We start from the raw sequence: 16,017 nt of genomic DNA on the forward strand, positions 1-16,017 counted from the left end.
GCACAGAGACCATGTTGCCCATGGGTAATTCACTTTCAGGAAACAGGACTGGGGGTGTGTGGCTGAGTTTCTAATGCTTTGAGGGGAGACAGGACGTGGTGTTTGGTCAGGGGAGAACTCATGCATAAATCCCATGGCCTCAAAGAGTTCTTTCCACGAGAGAGGACTCAAAATTCCCCAGTCTCCACCCCATGTTAATAAACCAGCGAGTAAGCTTTGTGTCTGTCCTGGACCGTAAGTGAGCAATCCAGACCTCAAGTCAGGCTAACTACAGGCGTGGGCCCTGAGTTTATAGATACACTTGTGTGAGAGCCCCGCTGAGAAGTTAAACTATAAATGGATCCAGCACTCAAGCCCAATAAAACACAAAGATGGTCACTAAGGATGATGACAGTTTCATAAACTAGAGCTCATAGATTTCCAGGGGAAAAAAAATCCTAGATCTCAATGGAACCACCAAAGAAAATTATAAACTGAATGAGGGGGGTAAACATAAAAACGATGGTCAGCTGAGCGTCCACCCAAAGCAGAACTATTACTTCCAGGTGGCTCACCTTCAGCTGTAGGGCCCCCTGCCCACTTCCTCAACAGGATGTCTCCTGATCTCACACAAGCATCCAGTCCCTGGGGGGATTCCTTGGCCCCTGGTTCAGGTCATGCTTCCCTGCACCATGCTTTCACACAACTTTGCATTCATGACACTTACTAAGTGAATGTTCATTTCCCCACTGGACCATAAGCCCCAAGGGAGCATAGGTCACCTTTTTGCTCACCTTTTTTCAACATTTAACATAGCACCTTGCACCTGGATGACATGAATGAAGGATATATCCAAGATATAACTGAATAGTAATTATCAGTACCTTTTCCAACAGAAATTCAAGCAGCATGCTGGTAACATGAATATAGCACTAGTGTCCTCTGCAGATGCCGGCCTCCACCAGCTGTTAGCATCCCAACGCTGACTGCTGAGATGGAATCTGGCTGCTGTGGCTTGGCCTCTGTGTTGCTGCACTTGGCTTGGGCACTTGTTTCTAACACTCAGCTCTTTCTAAGAAGATGGGTTGCTTAGCAGCTTCCGAAAACTGTTTGCCTCTGCAGCAGGGAGGCAGCCCTTGTCAGGCTGGTGCTGGGCTCCCTGCTGGCCCTTCTGGCCTCTCCCTGGGGAGCCTCCCTGCTTTCAGACCGGACGCTGGCAACCAGGGGTGTGCACCTCCTAGTTCCAGTCCTTCGGGTTTTTATTTGCCTGCTGCAAGAATTCCTGACCTGAACTAACCTGAAATGTGTGATGATATAGTGAGACAAAGGAAGTCAGGCCTCAGAATTTATTCTATAGTCAAGTGACATGAAGATTCAGTAGTTAGAGTGGACACACTGGGAAGGTGCCACATGCTCTGTATGTCCTCAGATCCTTGGTGACACCAGGACACACCCTGCGGGGCAATGGCAGCAGATCATAAACCTCCACAAACCTCCTGTCTTAAAAGGAAAAGTGCCCACTTCAAGACAGGGGCTTCAGTGAAGCTGAGATTGCTTCTTCATTGCCTAGAGGCATGTCTGGGAGCCAAACTGCTATGGACTGCATGTATGTCTACCACCCCACCCCCCAACTTCATATATTGAAGCCCTACTTCCAATGAGATGGTATTAGAAGGTGGAGCCATTGGGAGGTGACTGGGTTTGGATGAGGTCATGAGGCTGAAACCCTCAGGATGGGATGGTTACCCTTCTAAGAACAGAAGGCACAAGAGTTCTCTCTCTGCAAACTAGTGAGGACACAGGGAGAAGGTGGCCATCTACAGCCTGGAAGAGAGCCCTCCCCAGAACCTGAGCATGCTAGTACCCTGATCTCAGATGTCCAGCCTCTAGAATTGTGAGAAACAGATGGCCGCGGTTTAAACCACCTAGTCCACAGTAACTTGTGACAGCAGCCCAGTCTGACTGATGTGCTGCTCAGTCTGTCCCCAACTTTTCACAATACTCCCTTGCATGTATCTAATTGCTAGAAAAAAAATCCACCCATTTCCTGAGCTTTTTATCTCAAATAAAAAAGGGCACTTTCTTTTGGAAAACAGGTTCTAGCTTGCTGGGCCTTCTTAACTGGGTTTATTCTCTGAAATGTGTCATAGTGTCGCCTGCTCCATCTGGCTTCTTGAAAGCTGCCGTTTCAGGGCTATCCTGATATTTCCATACGAAATTGACCAGTGCCTCTCCTTTTCCACGGATGCCTGTGAGTCCACATCCCCTGTGCTGCACTTTGGGATATCCATCATTCCCCTTCCCAAAGAAAGTGTTTGGCTCAAAGAGGATGTTCGTATAATACCGCGTTTCCTTTCCCTATTGAGAAGAAACTTGCCTCTGAAGCGTGACTTGATGGCATATGTACCCAAAACAGATTCCCCAGATTCTGCCGCATGCACTGCCTTGTGTCAGCTCTGGGAAACAGGTTTCAAGCCACTGAGAAAGTGCTGCCATGTACCCTGCCCTGCCTGTGTGTTCATATGGTTCTCCACTGTTTAGTTCCCTCGGTTCCCTGATTGGGAGCAAGATGCAAAACTAAAAGTATATCTACATCGACTTCTTTACTTAGACCTTCTAATGAAGTGCCGACTGTCAGGTGCAAGCTAGTAAGAATCTGCTTGTTTGGAATGAATTTCAAAGGAAAGATAGGAAATTCTCTTGTATTGAACTCTAGAGAAAAAGATTCAAAAGACTACGTGAGGGTCTCTGTCTTAGCCCATTTTGTGTTGCTATCACAGAATACCTGAGGCTGAATAGTTTATCAAGAAAAAAGGTTTATTTGGCTCATAACTATGTAGGCTGGAAAATTCAAGACTGAGCATCAGCCAGGGGTGGTGGCTCATGCCTGTAATCTTAGCAGTCTGGGAGGCTGAGGTGGGTAGATCACCTTAGGTCAGAAGTTCGAGACCAGCCTGGCCAACATGGCGAAACTCCATCTCTACTAAAAATACAAAAATTAGCCGGGAGTGTTGGTGCACATCTGTAGTTCCAGCTACTCAGGAGGCTGAGGCAGGAGAATCACTTGAACTCAGGAGGTGGACATTGTAGAGAGCCGAGATCACGCCACTGTACTCCAGCCTCAGCGACAGAGTGAGAGTGCATCTCAAAAAAAAAAAAAAAAAAAAAAAAAAAAAGACTGAGCATCTGCATATGGTGAGGACCTCGGGCTTCTTCAACTCACTGCAAAAAGTGGAAGGAGAGCCTTGAAAGCGGTATGCATGCACAGAGATCATGTGGTGAGAGAGGAAGTGGGGTGTGCCAGGCTCTTTCTAACAGGCAGCTATCAAAGGAGCTAATAGAGACAGAGCTCCCTCACACCCAAGGGAGGGAATTCATCTACTCATGAGAGATCTGCCCCCTTGACCCCAACACTTTCCACCAGGCCCCATCTCCCAATATTGCCACACTGGAGATCAAATTTTAACATGAGGTTTGGAGGTGACAAACACCTAAGACATAGCCGTCTCCTAGCCCCCTGGAGCAGTCACTGGGGAATCACCGATGTGTATAGGCAGTGTTGCTTATTGTAATGTGTGCACATTCCCTGGTCTGTCCACAGTCCTCTAGGCATTGGAGGAACATGCATGGCTTCCTCAGAGCTGCATGTGGGGCTTCAAAATGAGATGCTGGACTTGAAAGGGCAGGTCTCCACCCTGACATCAAGTCTGACTGAAGAGGGGCTCAGATGTGAACCGAGGGCTTCCTGGGGAAGTGCATGCTCCAGCTCTCCTCTCTCCAGGTGGATGGAGGCGGCTCTGTCTGGGACAAGGTTACATGATCACATTCCCATGGGAAGCACAAGCTTGGCTTCTATCCAGGTGAGGAGGGTGCCTTGACTCCTGCAAGCCGTTGTTGTAGCTGGCCAGCACCAGGTGTTCTCTCTAGAGCCCACTGTGTTAGGGAGGAGAGAACCAAGATTTGAATATTTTGTTGCTAGGACTGTTGAGATGATATCAAATGAAGATTTGCTGAGCATTTTCAGCCTGTGAATACAAGATTAATCACACAGTAGCCACATATACTGGTGGTATGAGGCTCCCCCTAGCCCAGCCTCCGCCTCTCTCAGCCCAGGTGTAGCCTGGGTGCAGACCTGCAGCTGGTGAGGTGAGGGGACAGCAGGATCATCAGCTGGTCCGGACAGTGGATTCGCCCAGAGGGCTCATGGCTGAGAGCTCACTGCACACACTGAGGCAGGCTTCCCCCTCACTTTCCTCTTTCGCTCTCCATTGCCCTCTCTCCCTCTTTTCTCTGGAGCCCTGTGCCGGTTTCCCTTGCTGAGCTGTGGCACCAACGCAGCCATCAGCATCCCATCCGGCATCGTGGGCTCTCATCTAAAGGGTGGAAAACCAGCTATTTGGTCTGCTCATCTCGAGTTGTGGGTAAACGTGCTGTGTTCCTACTCAGATTATCTAGGTCCTACTCGGTGCAGATGCTTCCCACTGAAATAATTATGAAAAAAGTAATTAAGATGGGTGTTTTGCCTGGAATGTGGCAAGATCCTTAAAGACAGTTTGGCTTCCTCATTCTAACAGGAGGCTCACTTCACCACCAGGAGAGAGCAGCGCACCTCCACATCATTCATCTGGCTGCAGATGGATCCCAGGAGGCACACTTGGTAACTTTAATTTTTCTAACAGTTCCTTCCCAAACTGCCTCTCAAGCATTTTTGCTCACGTAAGAGCATTTTTTCCAGGGTCAGACTGACCGGTTTCAAACCCATTGCTTCACTGTAGTGTGAGTTTCTACAAGTTTCTTTCCTTCTCTGTGCTTCAATTTCCTCATCTGTAAGCTGAAGATAATGAGTTACTGTGTCATGGGGTCTTTGAAAGTACTAGGGTGTTAATATACACCAGTCTTCAGAACAGTACCTAGGACACAGTAGTGAGTGTTTTGGTGATCTATTGCTCTGTGGCTAAGTACCCCAGTGGCTTAAGACAACCACCACTGGGTGCTTATGAATTCTGGGGTCAAGAATTCAGGCAGCACTCAGCTGGAGAATGGGCTGTTTGGAGGTCCAATGTAACTTCTCTCAGATATCTGGTTCCTGGGCTGGGATAACTCAGAGACTAAGCCTGTTGACCAGAACACCTACAAGTGGCCTTTCCATGTGACTTGGGCTTCCCCACAGCATGGAGGTCTCAGGGAGGAAGACTTCTTACACTGCAGCTCAGGACTCCAAGAGCAAGTGTCCCAGCGAGTGAGGCAGAAGCAGCAAGGCCTCGATGATTCCTGGCTTCTGAGGTCACACAGAGCCCTCTTCCTGCACTCCACTGAGACAAGGCACTAAGTGCATCCCAGTGCTATGCAAAGCAGTAAGTCAAGAGGTGAATGAAATTCTGTGCCTTAATGGAGCAGTGGCAAGGCCACATTGCAGAAGAGCATGTGTGCTAGGAAATACTGTGGCCATCTTTGGGAGGTAAAATTTGCCACAGTGAACAAAATGTTTTAACTGTCATTTTAATTAACCTCTGCCTCATTATATATGTGAGCAATAGAGGGCTGAAGATTCACAATAGCCTTGCTTCATGGATGAGCACGTGGAGATTCAGTAGAGCAGACCAATTTGCTCATAATCATGCACCTAAATCAAAGTGTGTTTGGAAGCTGTCATATCCTGGAATCCATTGATTTTTCTCCCAAGTTCCCTGGGAATAAAGTGTGGGTGTTTGCGTGTAGCTAGTCTAGATGATTCTCTTTTCTTCTTTGGCATAGAAAGTCTACTTCTTGCATTTCAAAATATATGAAGCTGCAAGCTAATTATTGCTAAGGCTCAGTTTTCTCTTTTTGATGATGTGTCTGTTTTTCTATTGAGAAATCTGGGGCCGAGTCGTGGGGCAAGAGGGAGAAGTCAGTATCACATAAGTGGTTGGAAATCACATATTTAAAGGCTCTTTCCACAAAGCTGTATTTTTTCTTAGAGCATCTCTGAAACTACTCTGTATGACACTGTCATGGTAAATACATGGCACTGCGCATTTGTCAAAACACACAGAACTTTACAACACAAAGACAAAACCTTATTGTATTCAAATTAAAAAAATTGATTAGGAAGTCAGGGGATGCCAGGAGGGAATGCAGATTATGATGGATTAATCTAACTGTATTACAAATTTATGAAACAACCTCACTGAAGGGGGTGAGGAGGGTGTTGACCAAAGTAACTCTGGAAACGAATGGAGACTGTAGGACTAAAGGCAGAAAGAACTGCACATAAGCACGGCACTCTAGCTGATAAAGTTACTTCTCATGAAGATACAGGCTGACAATTCTGACACTATACACTTATACTGGAAATGAACAATTAAGGAAGTGGATAGTGGATGGTTGGAGCCAGGTTTCTCATTGTTGGAGTAGGAGGGTACAGAGAAGTAAGGGAAGAAGGCTGCAGTGATGTGTGACAATGAGTTAGAGTTGGAGGCATCAGTATGAACTCACATTTAGCTTAATACAGATACAGATGGATATATATATATATGTACATAAATAATTATACATATAGAAATATTTCTACATATTTAAACAAGTAGAAATACTCTCTATATAGAACTAATTAGGTTGGTGGAAAAGTAATTGCAGTTTTTGCCATTAAAATGCAACTAACCTAACAGTAATGGCATGAGGATACACACATTTATTTCCTAGCTTTGTCACTGAGAGAGCCTAGAATCAATGACACCCCAGAAGCCACAAGCACACCCAGTGCCCAGATCTCGGTTTCGAACCTTATTGTCTAATGAAGGAACCAGGGCTCTGTAGGAAAATAGCTGATTCTAGGACGTGGACAGGAAACATACAAAATGAACCTGAAGCAGCATCTTGCAGTGCAAAAATGTAAGAAAGTGCTTCAAAAAACAAAAGGATGTCAAGTGGTCACAGAAACCAATCTGAAAGGGCTCCCAAGGGTCAAAGCAGCAAATAAATTATGTAGTTTTGGATTTAGAAACCAAAGTATAACATAAATATCCAAGGGTCCATACTGACATAAATAAATGGATGAATCAATTAATGGAGGAGAATAGACAAATCTCCCACACAGACAAATTCCAAAACAGTTATCTAAGTGCTCTGCCCTTAAGGTGATAAAGTATTTTCCACCCTACCCTTCAAGTGTGGGCTGTGCAGTGACTTCCTATGACAGAGGACAGCATGGGAAGGGGGAAAGAGTGACTCCGCAGTGGAGGCCCTGGCAATCCCTCTCTCACAAGGTGTAAGCTTGACATCAACAGCAACAAGTCACACCGATAACAGGTGCCCCTGATGTGACCCCAAGTCTATAACCTCAGTCTAATCATGGTAAAGACATCAGACCAATCTCAACAGTGGGGCCTCCCACAATCTACCTGACCAGTGCTCTGCAAAATTGTCAAGGCCATCAAAAACAAGGAAACTTATTTAAGAAACTGTTACAGCCAAGAGGAACTTAAGGAGACACAACTACTAAATGCCATATGGTTTCTCAGATGGGACCTTGGAACAGAAAAAGGACATTAGGTAAATCTTGAAGGACTCTATTATGGACTATGGTTCTTTTTGTTTTTTGTTTAACCATAGAGCCTAGATAGTCCATGGAGTGTAGTTTTTGATAATATGTTAGTAGTGGCTCATTAATTGTGACAAATGTGTCACACCGTAAGATGTTAGAGAAAGGAGAAACCAGGTAAGGGATACATGGGAACTCTGTATACTGTCTTAGTAAATTTTTTGTCAACCTAAAATTTTTTGTCAACCTAAAACTATTCTAAAATAAAAAGTTGACTTTAAAAACTCCAGGGAGTGGCATGGGACAAGGTGAGAGACCAGGAGCTGTGAGTCTGCAGACCCTGCTGCATACTCCATGCTCCATCCTTGGCTGCCTGGTGGCGAGGTGGGCAGGGCACAGCTTCGGGATAAGCTGGCCCGGCTCAAGTCTAGCACGTATGTTAACTAGTTTACGTCCTGTTACTATTTTATCTGGGTACCTGATTTTTCTCCCTAAAATAGAGTTATAATACCTATTTTGCTGGTTGTGACAAATATTAACAACAATAACACACTGACTTACAGCTTCATGTCAAACACCATACGGACAACACTATACATGTCTCATCTCGTTTCTTCCATTGCACAATACCATGTAGTAGTTCATTATCAATACCGTTTTCCTCAGCAGTGTTTTATGTTAACATACTGAAAAGTTAAAAGAAACTACAGTCAACACTCATATACTCACCACTTTGGTGTACCATTACTATTTGGCTATATTTATGTATCTACCCAACTCTCCATCCATCCATCCATCCATCCATCCATCCATCCATCCATCAATCCATCCATCCATCATCATCTTTTTCAAAAATGTATTTCAATATAAGTTCTCTTAAACATGTCTGCATGTGAAACCATTAATGCTACTTTAAAAATGAGGAATTGAGGTTCAGGAAGGTGAACTTTATCCAAGATCACATAGCTAGTGAGTAACAGCTTCCAACTCTTGGATTGTAGTAAGTGCTCATGAATAGAAACTACTGTCGTCAATATTCTCTAAGCAAAAGTTCCTGGGAACAAATGAGGAGGTTTAAGATTTTAAGAGCTAGGAGAGGAAGGGCAGGTCTTTCTTTTTAAACACCCATTGGGGATGAAGAGCAATTCTTAGCAACTGAAATGAATAGACATTGTGGAATGACCAGCTGTGTGCAATGCAGGCTGGCAGGCACCTGCCCATGCACCCTCCGTGTGCGCCCTCTCCCTGACATGTGGGTGGCGGCTGTTTTGTGCCTGTGAAATGCTATTGGGTTGCTAGTTTGGTGCCTCTAGAGGATGTGTGGATCCATCCCATGCTACCTGCAGAAGCACCCCTAGGACTCCTGTGTTTTTGTGTCCAGTGAGCTTCCACAAGTTTTGCTGTATTATGGGTGACGTATTAGTCCTATTGTTCTCATATGAAATCTCCTCCTTCCAGTCAATTTCATAGAAAAGCAATTACATAGTAAAACAAAACACATTTGTTTACAAGGTCTTCCCACACTGGGGCCACTACATAACCATGAAATCTAACCCTTTAATTATTTGAAGAAAAGCTCCTTCCTTCCTTCCTTCCTTCCTTCCTTCCTTCCTTCCTTCCTTCCTTTCTTCCTTCCCTCCCTCCCTCCTTCCTTCTTTCATTCCTTCCTTCTTTCATTCCTTCCTTCATTTCCTTCCTTCCTTCCTTCTTCCTTTTTTCTCCCTCTCTCCCTTTCTTTTCTTTCTCTCTCTTTTTCTTTCTTTCTCTTTCTTTTCTTTTCTCCCCTTCCTTCCTTCCTTTCTTCTTTCCTTTCTTCTTCTCTCACTCTCTCTTTCTTTCTTCCTTTCTTTTCTTTCTTTCTTCTTTCTTTCTTTCTTTTTCTTTCTTTCTTTCTTTCTCTTTCTTTCTTTCTTTCTTTCTTTCTTTCTTTCTTTCTCTTTCTTTCTCTTCCTTCCTTCCCTCCCTCCCTCCCCCCCTTTCCTTCTTTCTTTCTTTTCTTTCTTTCTTTCTTTCTTTCTGTCTTTCTTTCTTTCTTCTTTCTTTCTTTCTTTCTTTCTTTCTCTCTCTCTTTCTTTTTCTTTCTTCTTCCTTTCTTTCTTCCTTTCTTTCTCTTTTCTCACTCTGTCACCCAGGCTGCAGTGCATGATCTCGGCTCTCTGCAAACTCTGACTGCCAGATTCTCTGCCTCAGCCTCCTGAGTACCTGGGATTACAGGCACTCCCCACCACACCCAGCTAATTTTTATATTTTCAGTAGAGACGGGGTTTCACCATGTTCACCAGGCTACTCTCGAACTCCTGACCTCAAGTCATCTGCCCACCTTGGCCTTCCAAAGTGTTGGAATTACGGGCATGAGCCATTGCACCTGGCCAGAAAAACTTATTTCTTAAGAAACAAGAATAAAGATTTAAGCACAAAACTGAAAAAATATGTAGTGTTATTTACTAGAATGAAAATTTGAGGGGCAATCTAAATGCCTTAAAATTTATTTGTGAATAGTTAAATAATCATGTTGTGTCCATATGGTGAGATATCTGGTAATCACAGAGAATTATGCTTATAAGGCAGTGCTAATTACATGGAAAATACTCATGGTATTGATTACAAAAAGGCAGACTTTAAAATTTAATCTTACCTATATAGAGAATAATGTTTAGAAAACAGGACCAGAAAGAAACAGGCCAAACTCTTCAGTGTAATTGCTTCTGATGTTTTCACCCTGTTTTTTCATAGGTTATCACAATGTCCAGAATTTCAATTGTGTTAACGTTAACAGCAACAACAACAACAACAACAACAAGCAAACCACATTGATACCGCAGGATGCCATTCTGTCCTGGTCAACATCACACCGACAACTCAATTTATTTCTCCAAGTGTGAGCAGCTAGGGTGGTGGCAGTGTCCCCATCACTCAGACTAGGGAGCTGAAAGGGCAGGGACAGCAGGCTGTCTCCCAGCCCCGGAGATGCTGAGATGCCTTTTAGAATTCTGGGGAGCTGCTGTGAAAGCCTTCGTGTGTGGGGAACATGCCTTGACCCTACTGTCTTCACTGGGCCCTGATATGCAGCGGCAGAGACTGCTGTCTCTGCAGGCTGATAAACCTTCATCATCACTGTCACATACGAAGCCCCCAGTAGCACTGGAGCCAGTGGGCACGTGCATCTGGTTCATGCCCTGTTGAGATGTGCTTCCCTTGTTGGCCATCTGACAACCCTCCCCTGAGCCTGTCACATTCTCCCTGCCTGCGTCTTACCTCACCCTGGGAGCATTTCATGCTCTCTGTGTGCACCCCTCCCGTCTCCACATTTTAGGCTGCACACAGTGCTTTGTATTATAATAATGTGTGCAGCCTTTGTGGGTCTTGCCATAGGGACAGCACCTCCTCAGCTCTGTTTCCTGGTCCCCCATGTCAGACACCTGCTGCTGATGTCAGCTGCACCCACCACACTGGCAGGGAGGCCCAGCAGGCTGCCTTCCAGTCCAGGTTGCCATCTCAGCACAAATCCTGCATGCCTGGCCTATGACCTTTGGTACCCCTGGGCTGCCCCTGTGTTTATTTCTTAAACAGTGCAGCGTGCTCACTCTCTGAGCCTGGAATCAGAAGCCATCACACGCCCAAGCTGAGTCATGCACAGACTTTCAAATCAGAGCCCGAGCCTGTGCTTCCACATTTAATATGCCATTTATCTTGACAATGGCCATTCCCTTTTTTGTTTGTTTTCAGTAGCAATCACATTCACAGATATTCATCCAGTGACATTTAAAAACATACAAATTCTAGGCTGAGTGTGGTGGTTCATGTAATCCCAGCCCTTTGGGAGGTCAAAGTGGGGGTATTGCTTGAGTCCAGGAGTTTGAGACCAGCCTAGGCAACGTTGTGAAACCCCGTCTCTATTTTAAAAAATATAAAAAATTCACTGGCTGTGGTGGTACATGTTTGTATTCCTAGCTGCTCGGGAAGGGGCTGAGATGGGAGGATTGCTTGAGCTCAGAAGGTGGAGGGTGCAGTGAGTCCTGATGGTGCTGCTGCACTCCAGCCTGGGTGACAGAGTGAGACCCTCTGGAGACAGTCTCCAAATAAATAATAAATAAAACAATTCCTATTTTTACCTTCCACTATATTGCTGTTCTTAATATATATGCAAACTTGTCAGTTATAGTCCCTTCTTTCAAAAATTTTGCACCTGCAGCATCCATCTTGGTTTTTCTGTCCTTCTCAGCCCTGCACTGTCACTGGGGTGCCCAGCTTTGGTATGAGTTGACAGTGCAGTTTTGTGCTGGCTGCTTTTCCTCTGTGAGTGAGAGGTGAGCCGTGCCTGCTTTGCTTGGGCGACTCATTCACCTCCACTTTTTAGGACTGCGTGAGGCTAACTGATGCAATGTTTGGAAGAAACACTCTCTCGGACACTGGATGACTGGATGTTAGTCCCAGCTTGGCCATTAACTAGCTGTGGCCTCGGTCAAGGCATTTAACCCCTCCAGGTCACAGCAGTTTCTAAGATGCTTCTAGGATAGCCCTGGATTTCTGCCAAGAAGTCTCGACTACACAGAGAAGTCTACAGGTAGTTGAGGGGTGTTCTGGGGCTGGGGAGCCTCAAAGGGAGCCAGGGTGGTCTACACCAGCCAACTAGGTGGGTGCAGCCCACTTCCTCTGCCCTGCTGTGGTGAGTGAGGCTCTTGGTGACACCTCTACACCTTTTACTGCTGGACCTTTGACCGGTGCCTGCTGGCAGAGCACCTGCTCTGCTCTTTGCCTGTTCTGTTTCTGGCATCACCTGCCCCCTTCTTTCCTTGATTTGAAATTTAGGACTTTAGTGACCTGATCTGTATCACATCTAGGAATATCAGCATTTTAGAAGGGTCTTCTCTGTGGCAGAAGTCTGGAGAGCCCACATTTTGCTGGAGTTTTCTAGGTGAGCAAGAGGCTTCATGAAGAAGATCCGATGGCCAGGTGGGACCTCTGAGGGCTGATGTCTCTGAATGAGAGGGTTGTCTTTATGGGGCTATTCTTTCTGTCTCTCCAATGCCACTGCTTTTCACAGGGAAGAGGCTGTTAGAGTGGAGGGAGGGGACGCGGAAGAGAATTGAGGAAAATGTAGCTCTGAAGGGAAGGAATCGTAAATTACCATGTGGCTTGTAATTACCATATGAGACACACCACAGAGTGTTGGGTTTCTTGCTCGCCATTCACTCCTCTGTTCACTATGTACTTGGCATCTATGCTGCATGTAACTCCATGTGGGATTCTGTAGGAGCTGTACCAAGACCCCTCTTCCCAGCCAATGTCCCCTCCTCAGCTGCCGGGAGGGCGGGCTGCTGAGGCTGCAGCAGCCCCCACTCCCCGGGCCCTGCCCGTGGCTGCAGGGAACTGCCTTGCAGGATCCCCCACAGGGAAAGGGTCAATGACTTCCCATGTGCAGGGGAAAATTCTCAGGAGCCTCTTGGATGGTATGCAAGGCCTCAATTGCAACTTGTGATTTCCTACTGTGCCCCAGGCAGAACCTAGGTCTGTTAACATGATCAATATAGATTTTATCTTATAATAATGATATAGCAATTAAAAAGAAATTATTTAGGCAGATAGTGAGGGTAAGAGAGTCCTTGGTAAGGTTTTCCTTTTAATGAAAAGCAGCCCCCAAATCACTTCTTTTCTAATAAAGAACAGCCTGTAAAATTGAGCTGCAGACATAGATAAGCTGGAAGCTTGCACGAGTGAATGCCAGCAGCTGTGCCAATAGGAAAAGGCTACCTGGTGGCCAGGCAGGTTCAACATGGCACTCCATCATCTCCTTTCCTTGTCAACCACGTGCACAGTAAGGAGCAGACAACACGGCACTGGCCAGGTCGATACCCCATCTGCATAGTAAAACATTAGGGAGAGGTGGCCAGCTTCTTTGCGTGCTATGTAAATGGCACACCTGGTCCAACCAATCTTTGGGCCCTATGTAAATCAGACACTGCCTCCTCAAGCCAGTCAATAAAACCCCATGTACTCTGCCACGGACCAGAAGACCCACTCAGGTGCCCCTCTCTCTGCAGGAGAGAGAGCCATTCTCTTTTCTCTTTCTTTTGCCTATTAAACCTCCACTCTTAAACACACTTCTTGTGTGTCCATTTCCTTGATTCCCTTGGCACGAAACAATGAACCTTGGGTATTTACCCTAAACAACGATGCAGCTTCAATATTAGAGGAAAATCACTTCCAACTTATGTATGATGAAAAGAAGTTAAGCTTTCTCATGAAAATTGAAGTACCCTATTTGCAGCCCAGTCTTCTATACTGGCAAATATGGATATAAACTTTCACCAAAAACTACATTTGATTGGAACATTGTTCATAGAGCCCCCCAAAGCCCAGAAAACAGTGAACAAGCAGTGTTGGAAGGACATCTGGGTCAATGACAGTCATTGCTATGCAGGTATTTCATGAATGCTAAAGACAATAACTACAAAATTTCCAGAATATTGTAAAGTATCGTCAGTGAAAACATTGAGATACAGAAAGTGTGTTTACTCTCATGTGAATAAACCGGTGAGAGGGTCCCCACAGTGGTAGATGGCATGGTGACCTGGTGCTAGATGTGTGTGCATATGCAAATGGCTGAGCGTGGAGGAAACTGGAAGGGCGGTGGAGGTGGTTAACATAGGTTACCTGTGTGGCCATGAGATCCACCCTCAACACAGAGGGGGAGAAAAGGGTGCTCTGAAAAACAAGAGGCATGTGTGAATAACTGCACTGTTACAAAACTACGTGTTTTGTGACGTGAATGTAATAAAAAAAAGCTTATAAAAAGGTACTCCTTTAGTCGGCCTCCTCATCAAGAAGAGTCTCCAGTTTAGAAACTTAAGTATTTAATAAGAAAGATGAGAACTGGGGGCAAGACCCAACCAGCACAGAGACCCTTGGTGTCCGCTGGGATAAGGCGCAATGTCCCTGAATCTGCAGTGAGCTTTTATCATAGCGATAGCTTCTCTTCTTTAGAATCACGGGCAGGAAATTATGCAAGATGACCAGGAACGAAGAGCCCGTTTGGAAAAGCAGAAAGTTATAAAATCTGCGAATGGTAAGAGGAAGCTGCCTTGGTCAGAGGTTCTGTGAAACATGAGGAGATAGGTGTAGAAATAAAATGTGAGCAGTGGATTTTGTGACAGGACGATGGGGTTCTTCACTGCACAGTTTCTCCTCCTCTGCATGCCCAATTCTTCGTGTGTTCATGAGTCACCGCCGTGAAGCCAGCACCCGGGCCCACAGCCCAGCAGGAGAGAAGTGAGGTCTTCACTGCCTTTCCTTTCCAAGTCTTGGAGGCTTCCCGCTGGCAGGGTGAGGAGTGGGCAGAAGCCCGTGCTGTCCCCAGCTGCGCCCCCTCAGAACAGGGGAGGAAAGCTGCTGAGTCACACTGCCAGGCTGCTCCTGGGGCTGCCGCGTGGGAGCTGCAGGATTCGATGATGCCTGGGAGACACCAGCACAGGCTCAGTCTTCTGCTGAGTCACCATGAGATGCCGCACAACCAATGCTCAGCAGCTGTAAAGAACTGGACTGTAGTGCCCTGGATGCTTCCCCCAGCAACCACTGAAGGTACTCCAGGACTCCTTTCTACAGCAAAAGGCACCACTGACAGCCAAGTCTGGCAGGAGGACATTTTGCAGTAAAGCTGACGAACAGCAGACTAAAAACTGTGTCAGAAAAATAAGGTCTACAAATTAATAAAATGTGAAAGCCCAATACAAAATGGTAAATGTAGAACTAGAAATTTATACAGGAAATAAAAAAAACAGGAAAAAAAACACACATAAAGATGTTCAGCATTATCGTAACCAATGAAACACAAACTGAAACTGACAATATCTTTTATTTTATTTATCACATTGTTGAAAATGGAACACTGAGCCCAGGTGGGAAAGACAGGCATTCACATTTTGTTAATAGGAATGAAAACTGGAAGAGAAGTTACAGTATATAGCTAAATTTCCATGTGAATAACCTTTGATTTGGTGGAATTTCACTTGTGGATATCCTATATTTGCAAAAGGAGAAGTTGAAAAACAATTGATATGTCCATTTTTAGGGAAAACATTACTGTAATGAAATTATTGCAATTCACACATCAAAATGCTACGAAGTCATTAAAAATGTCAATGCTGGTGTTTATATGCAGATATCAGAAGTATTTACATTATGTGAAAAAGCAAGCTGCAATGCACTTTGATGTTCTTCTATGTGTAAATCAAAACTGCCCACACACACATTGATAAAGGCACAGAAAGACGGGGTCCCCCTGGAGGGGTGGCTTTGAGAAAGGGGCATGGAGGAGAGGTTCAGTTTTCATGCTTTCTTTCTCCATTCTCTTCCTCCTCCTTCTGTTTTCCATGTTGAGTACACTATATTTGAAAAGACAATGAATAAACAAATCCAGACGTGTGTCTATGTGCTCCACTGATAATGAAGGGAACCTCAGGCGGAGTTTGGCAGATGCAGGTGACCTGGGAGGGCGGGAGTTGAAAGGTGAGAGTGGC

At 45.3% G+C, this 16,017-nt stretch overlaps 1 protein-coding gene across 5 annotated transcripts in view; it reads right to left on the reverse strand.

The window, feature by feature from the left end:
- Positions 1-16,017, reverse strand: part of SYNDIG1 (synapse differentiation inducing 1) — a 195,684-nt gene that overhangs the window by 17,290 nt on the left and 162,377 nt on the right. Inside the window, exon 4 of one of the 5 annotated variants that reach the window (XM_032142056.2) lies at positions 15,399-15,984. The exons of the other annotated variants lie outside the window; for them this stretch is intronic. Coding sequence (XP_031997947.1) covers positions 15,883-15,984 — 102 coding nt within the window. The 3' untranslated portion in view covers positions 15,399-15,882. Of the gene's footprint in view, positions 1-15,398; positions 15,985-16,017 lie in introns of those variants that run through there. 5 annotated transcript variants of the gene reach the window in all.

Source organism: Hylobates moloch, unplaced genomic scaffold, assembly GCF_009828535.3.
Source record: "Hylobates moloch isolate HMO894 unplaced genomic scaffold, HMol_V3 SCAFFOLD_21, whole genome shotgun sequence".
NCBI lineage: Eukaryota > Metazoa > Chordata > Mammalia > Primates > Hylobatidae > Hylobates > Hylobates moloch.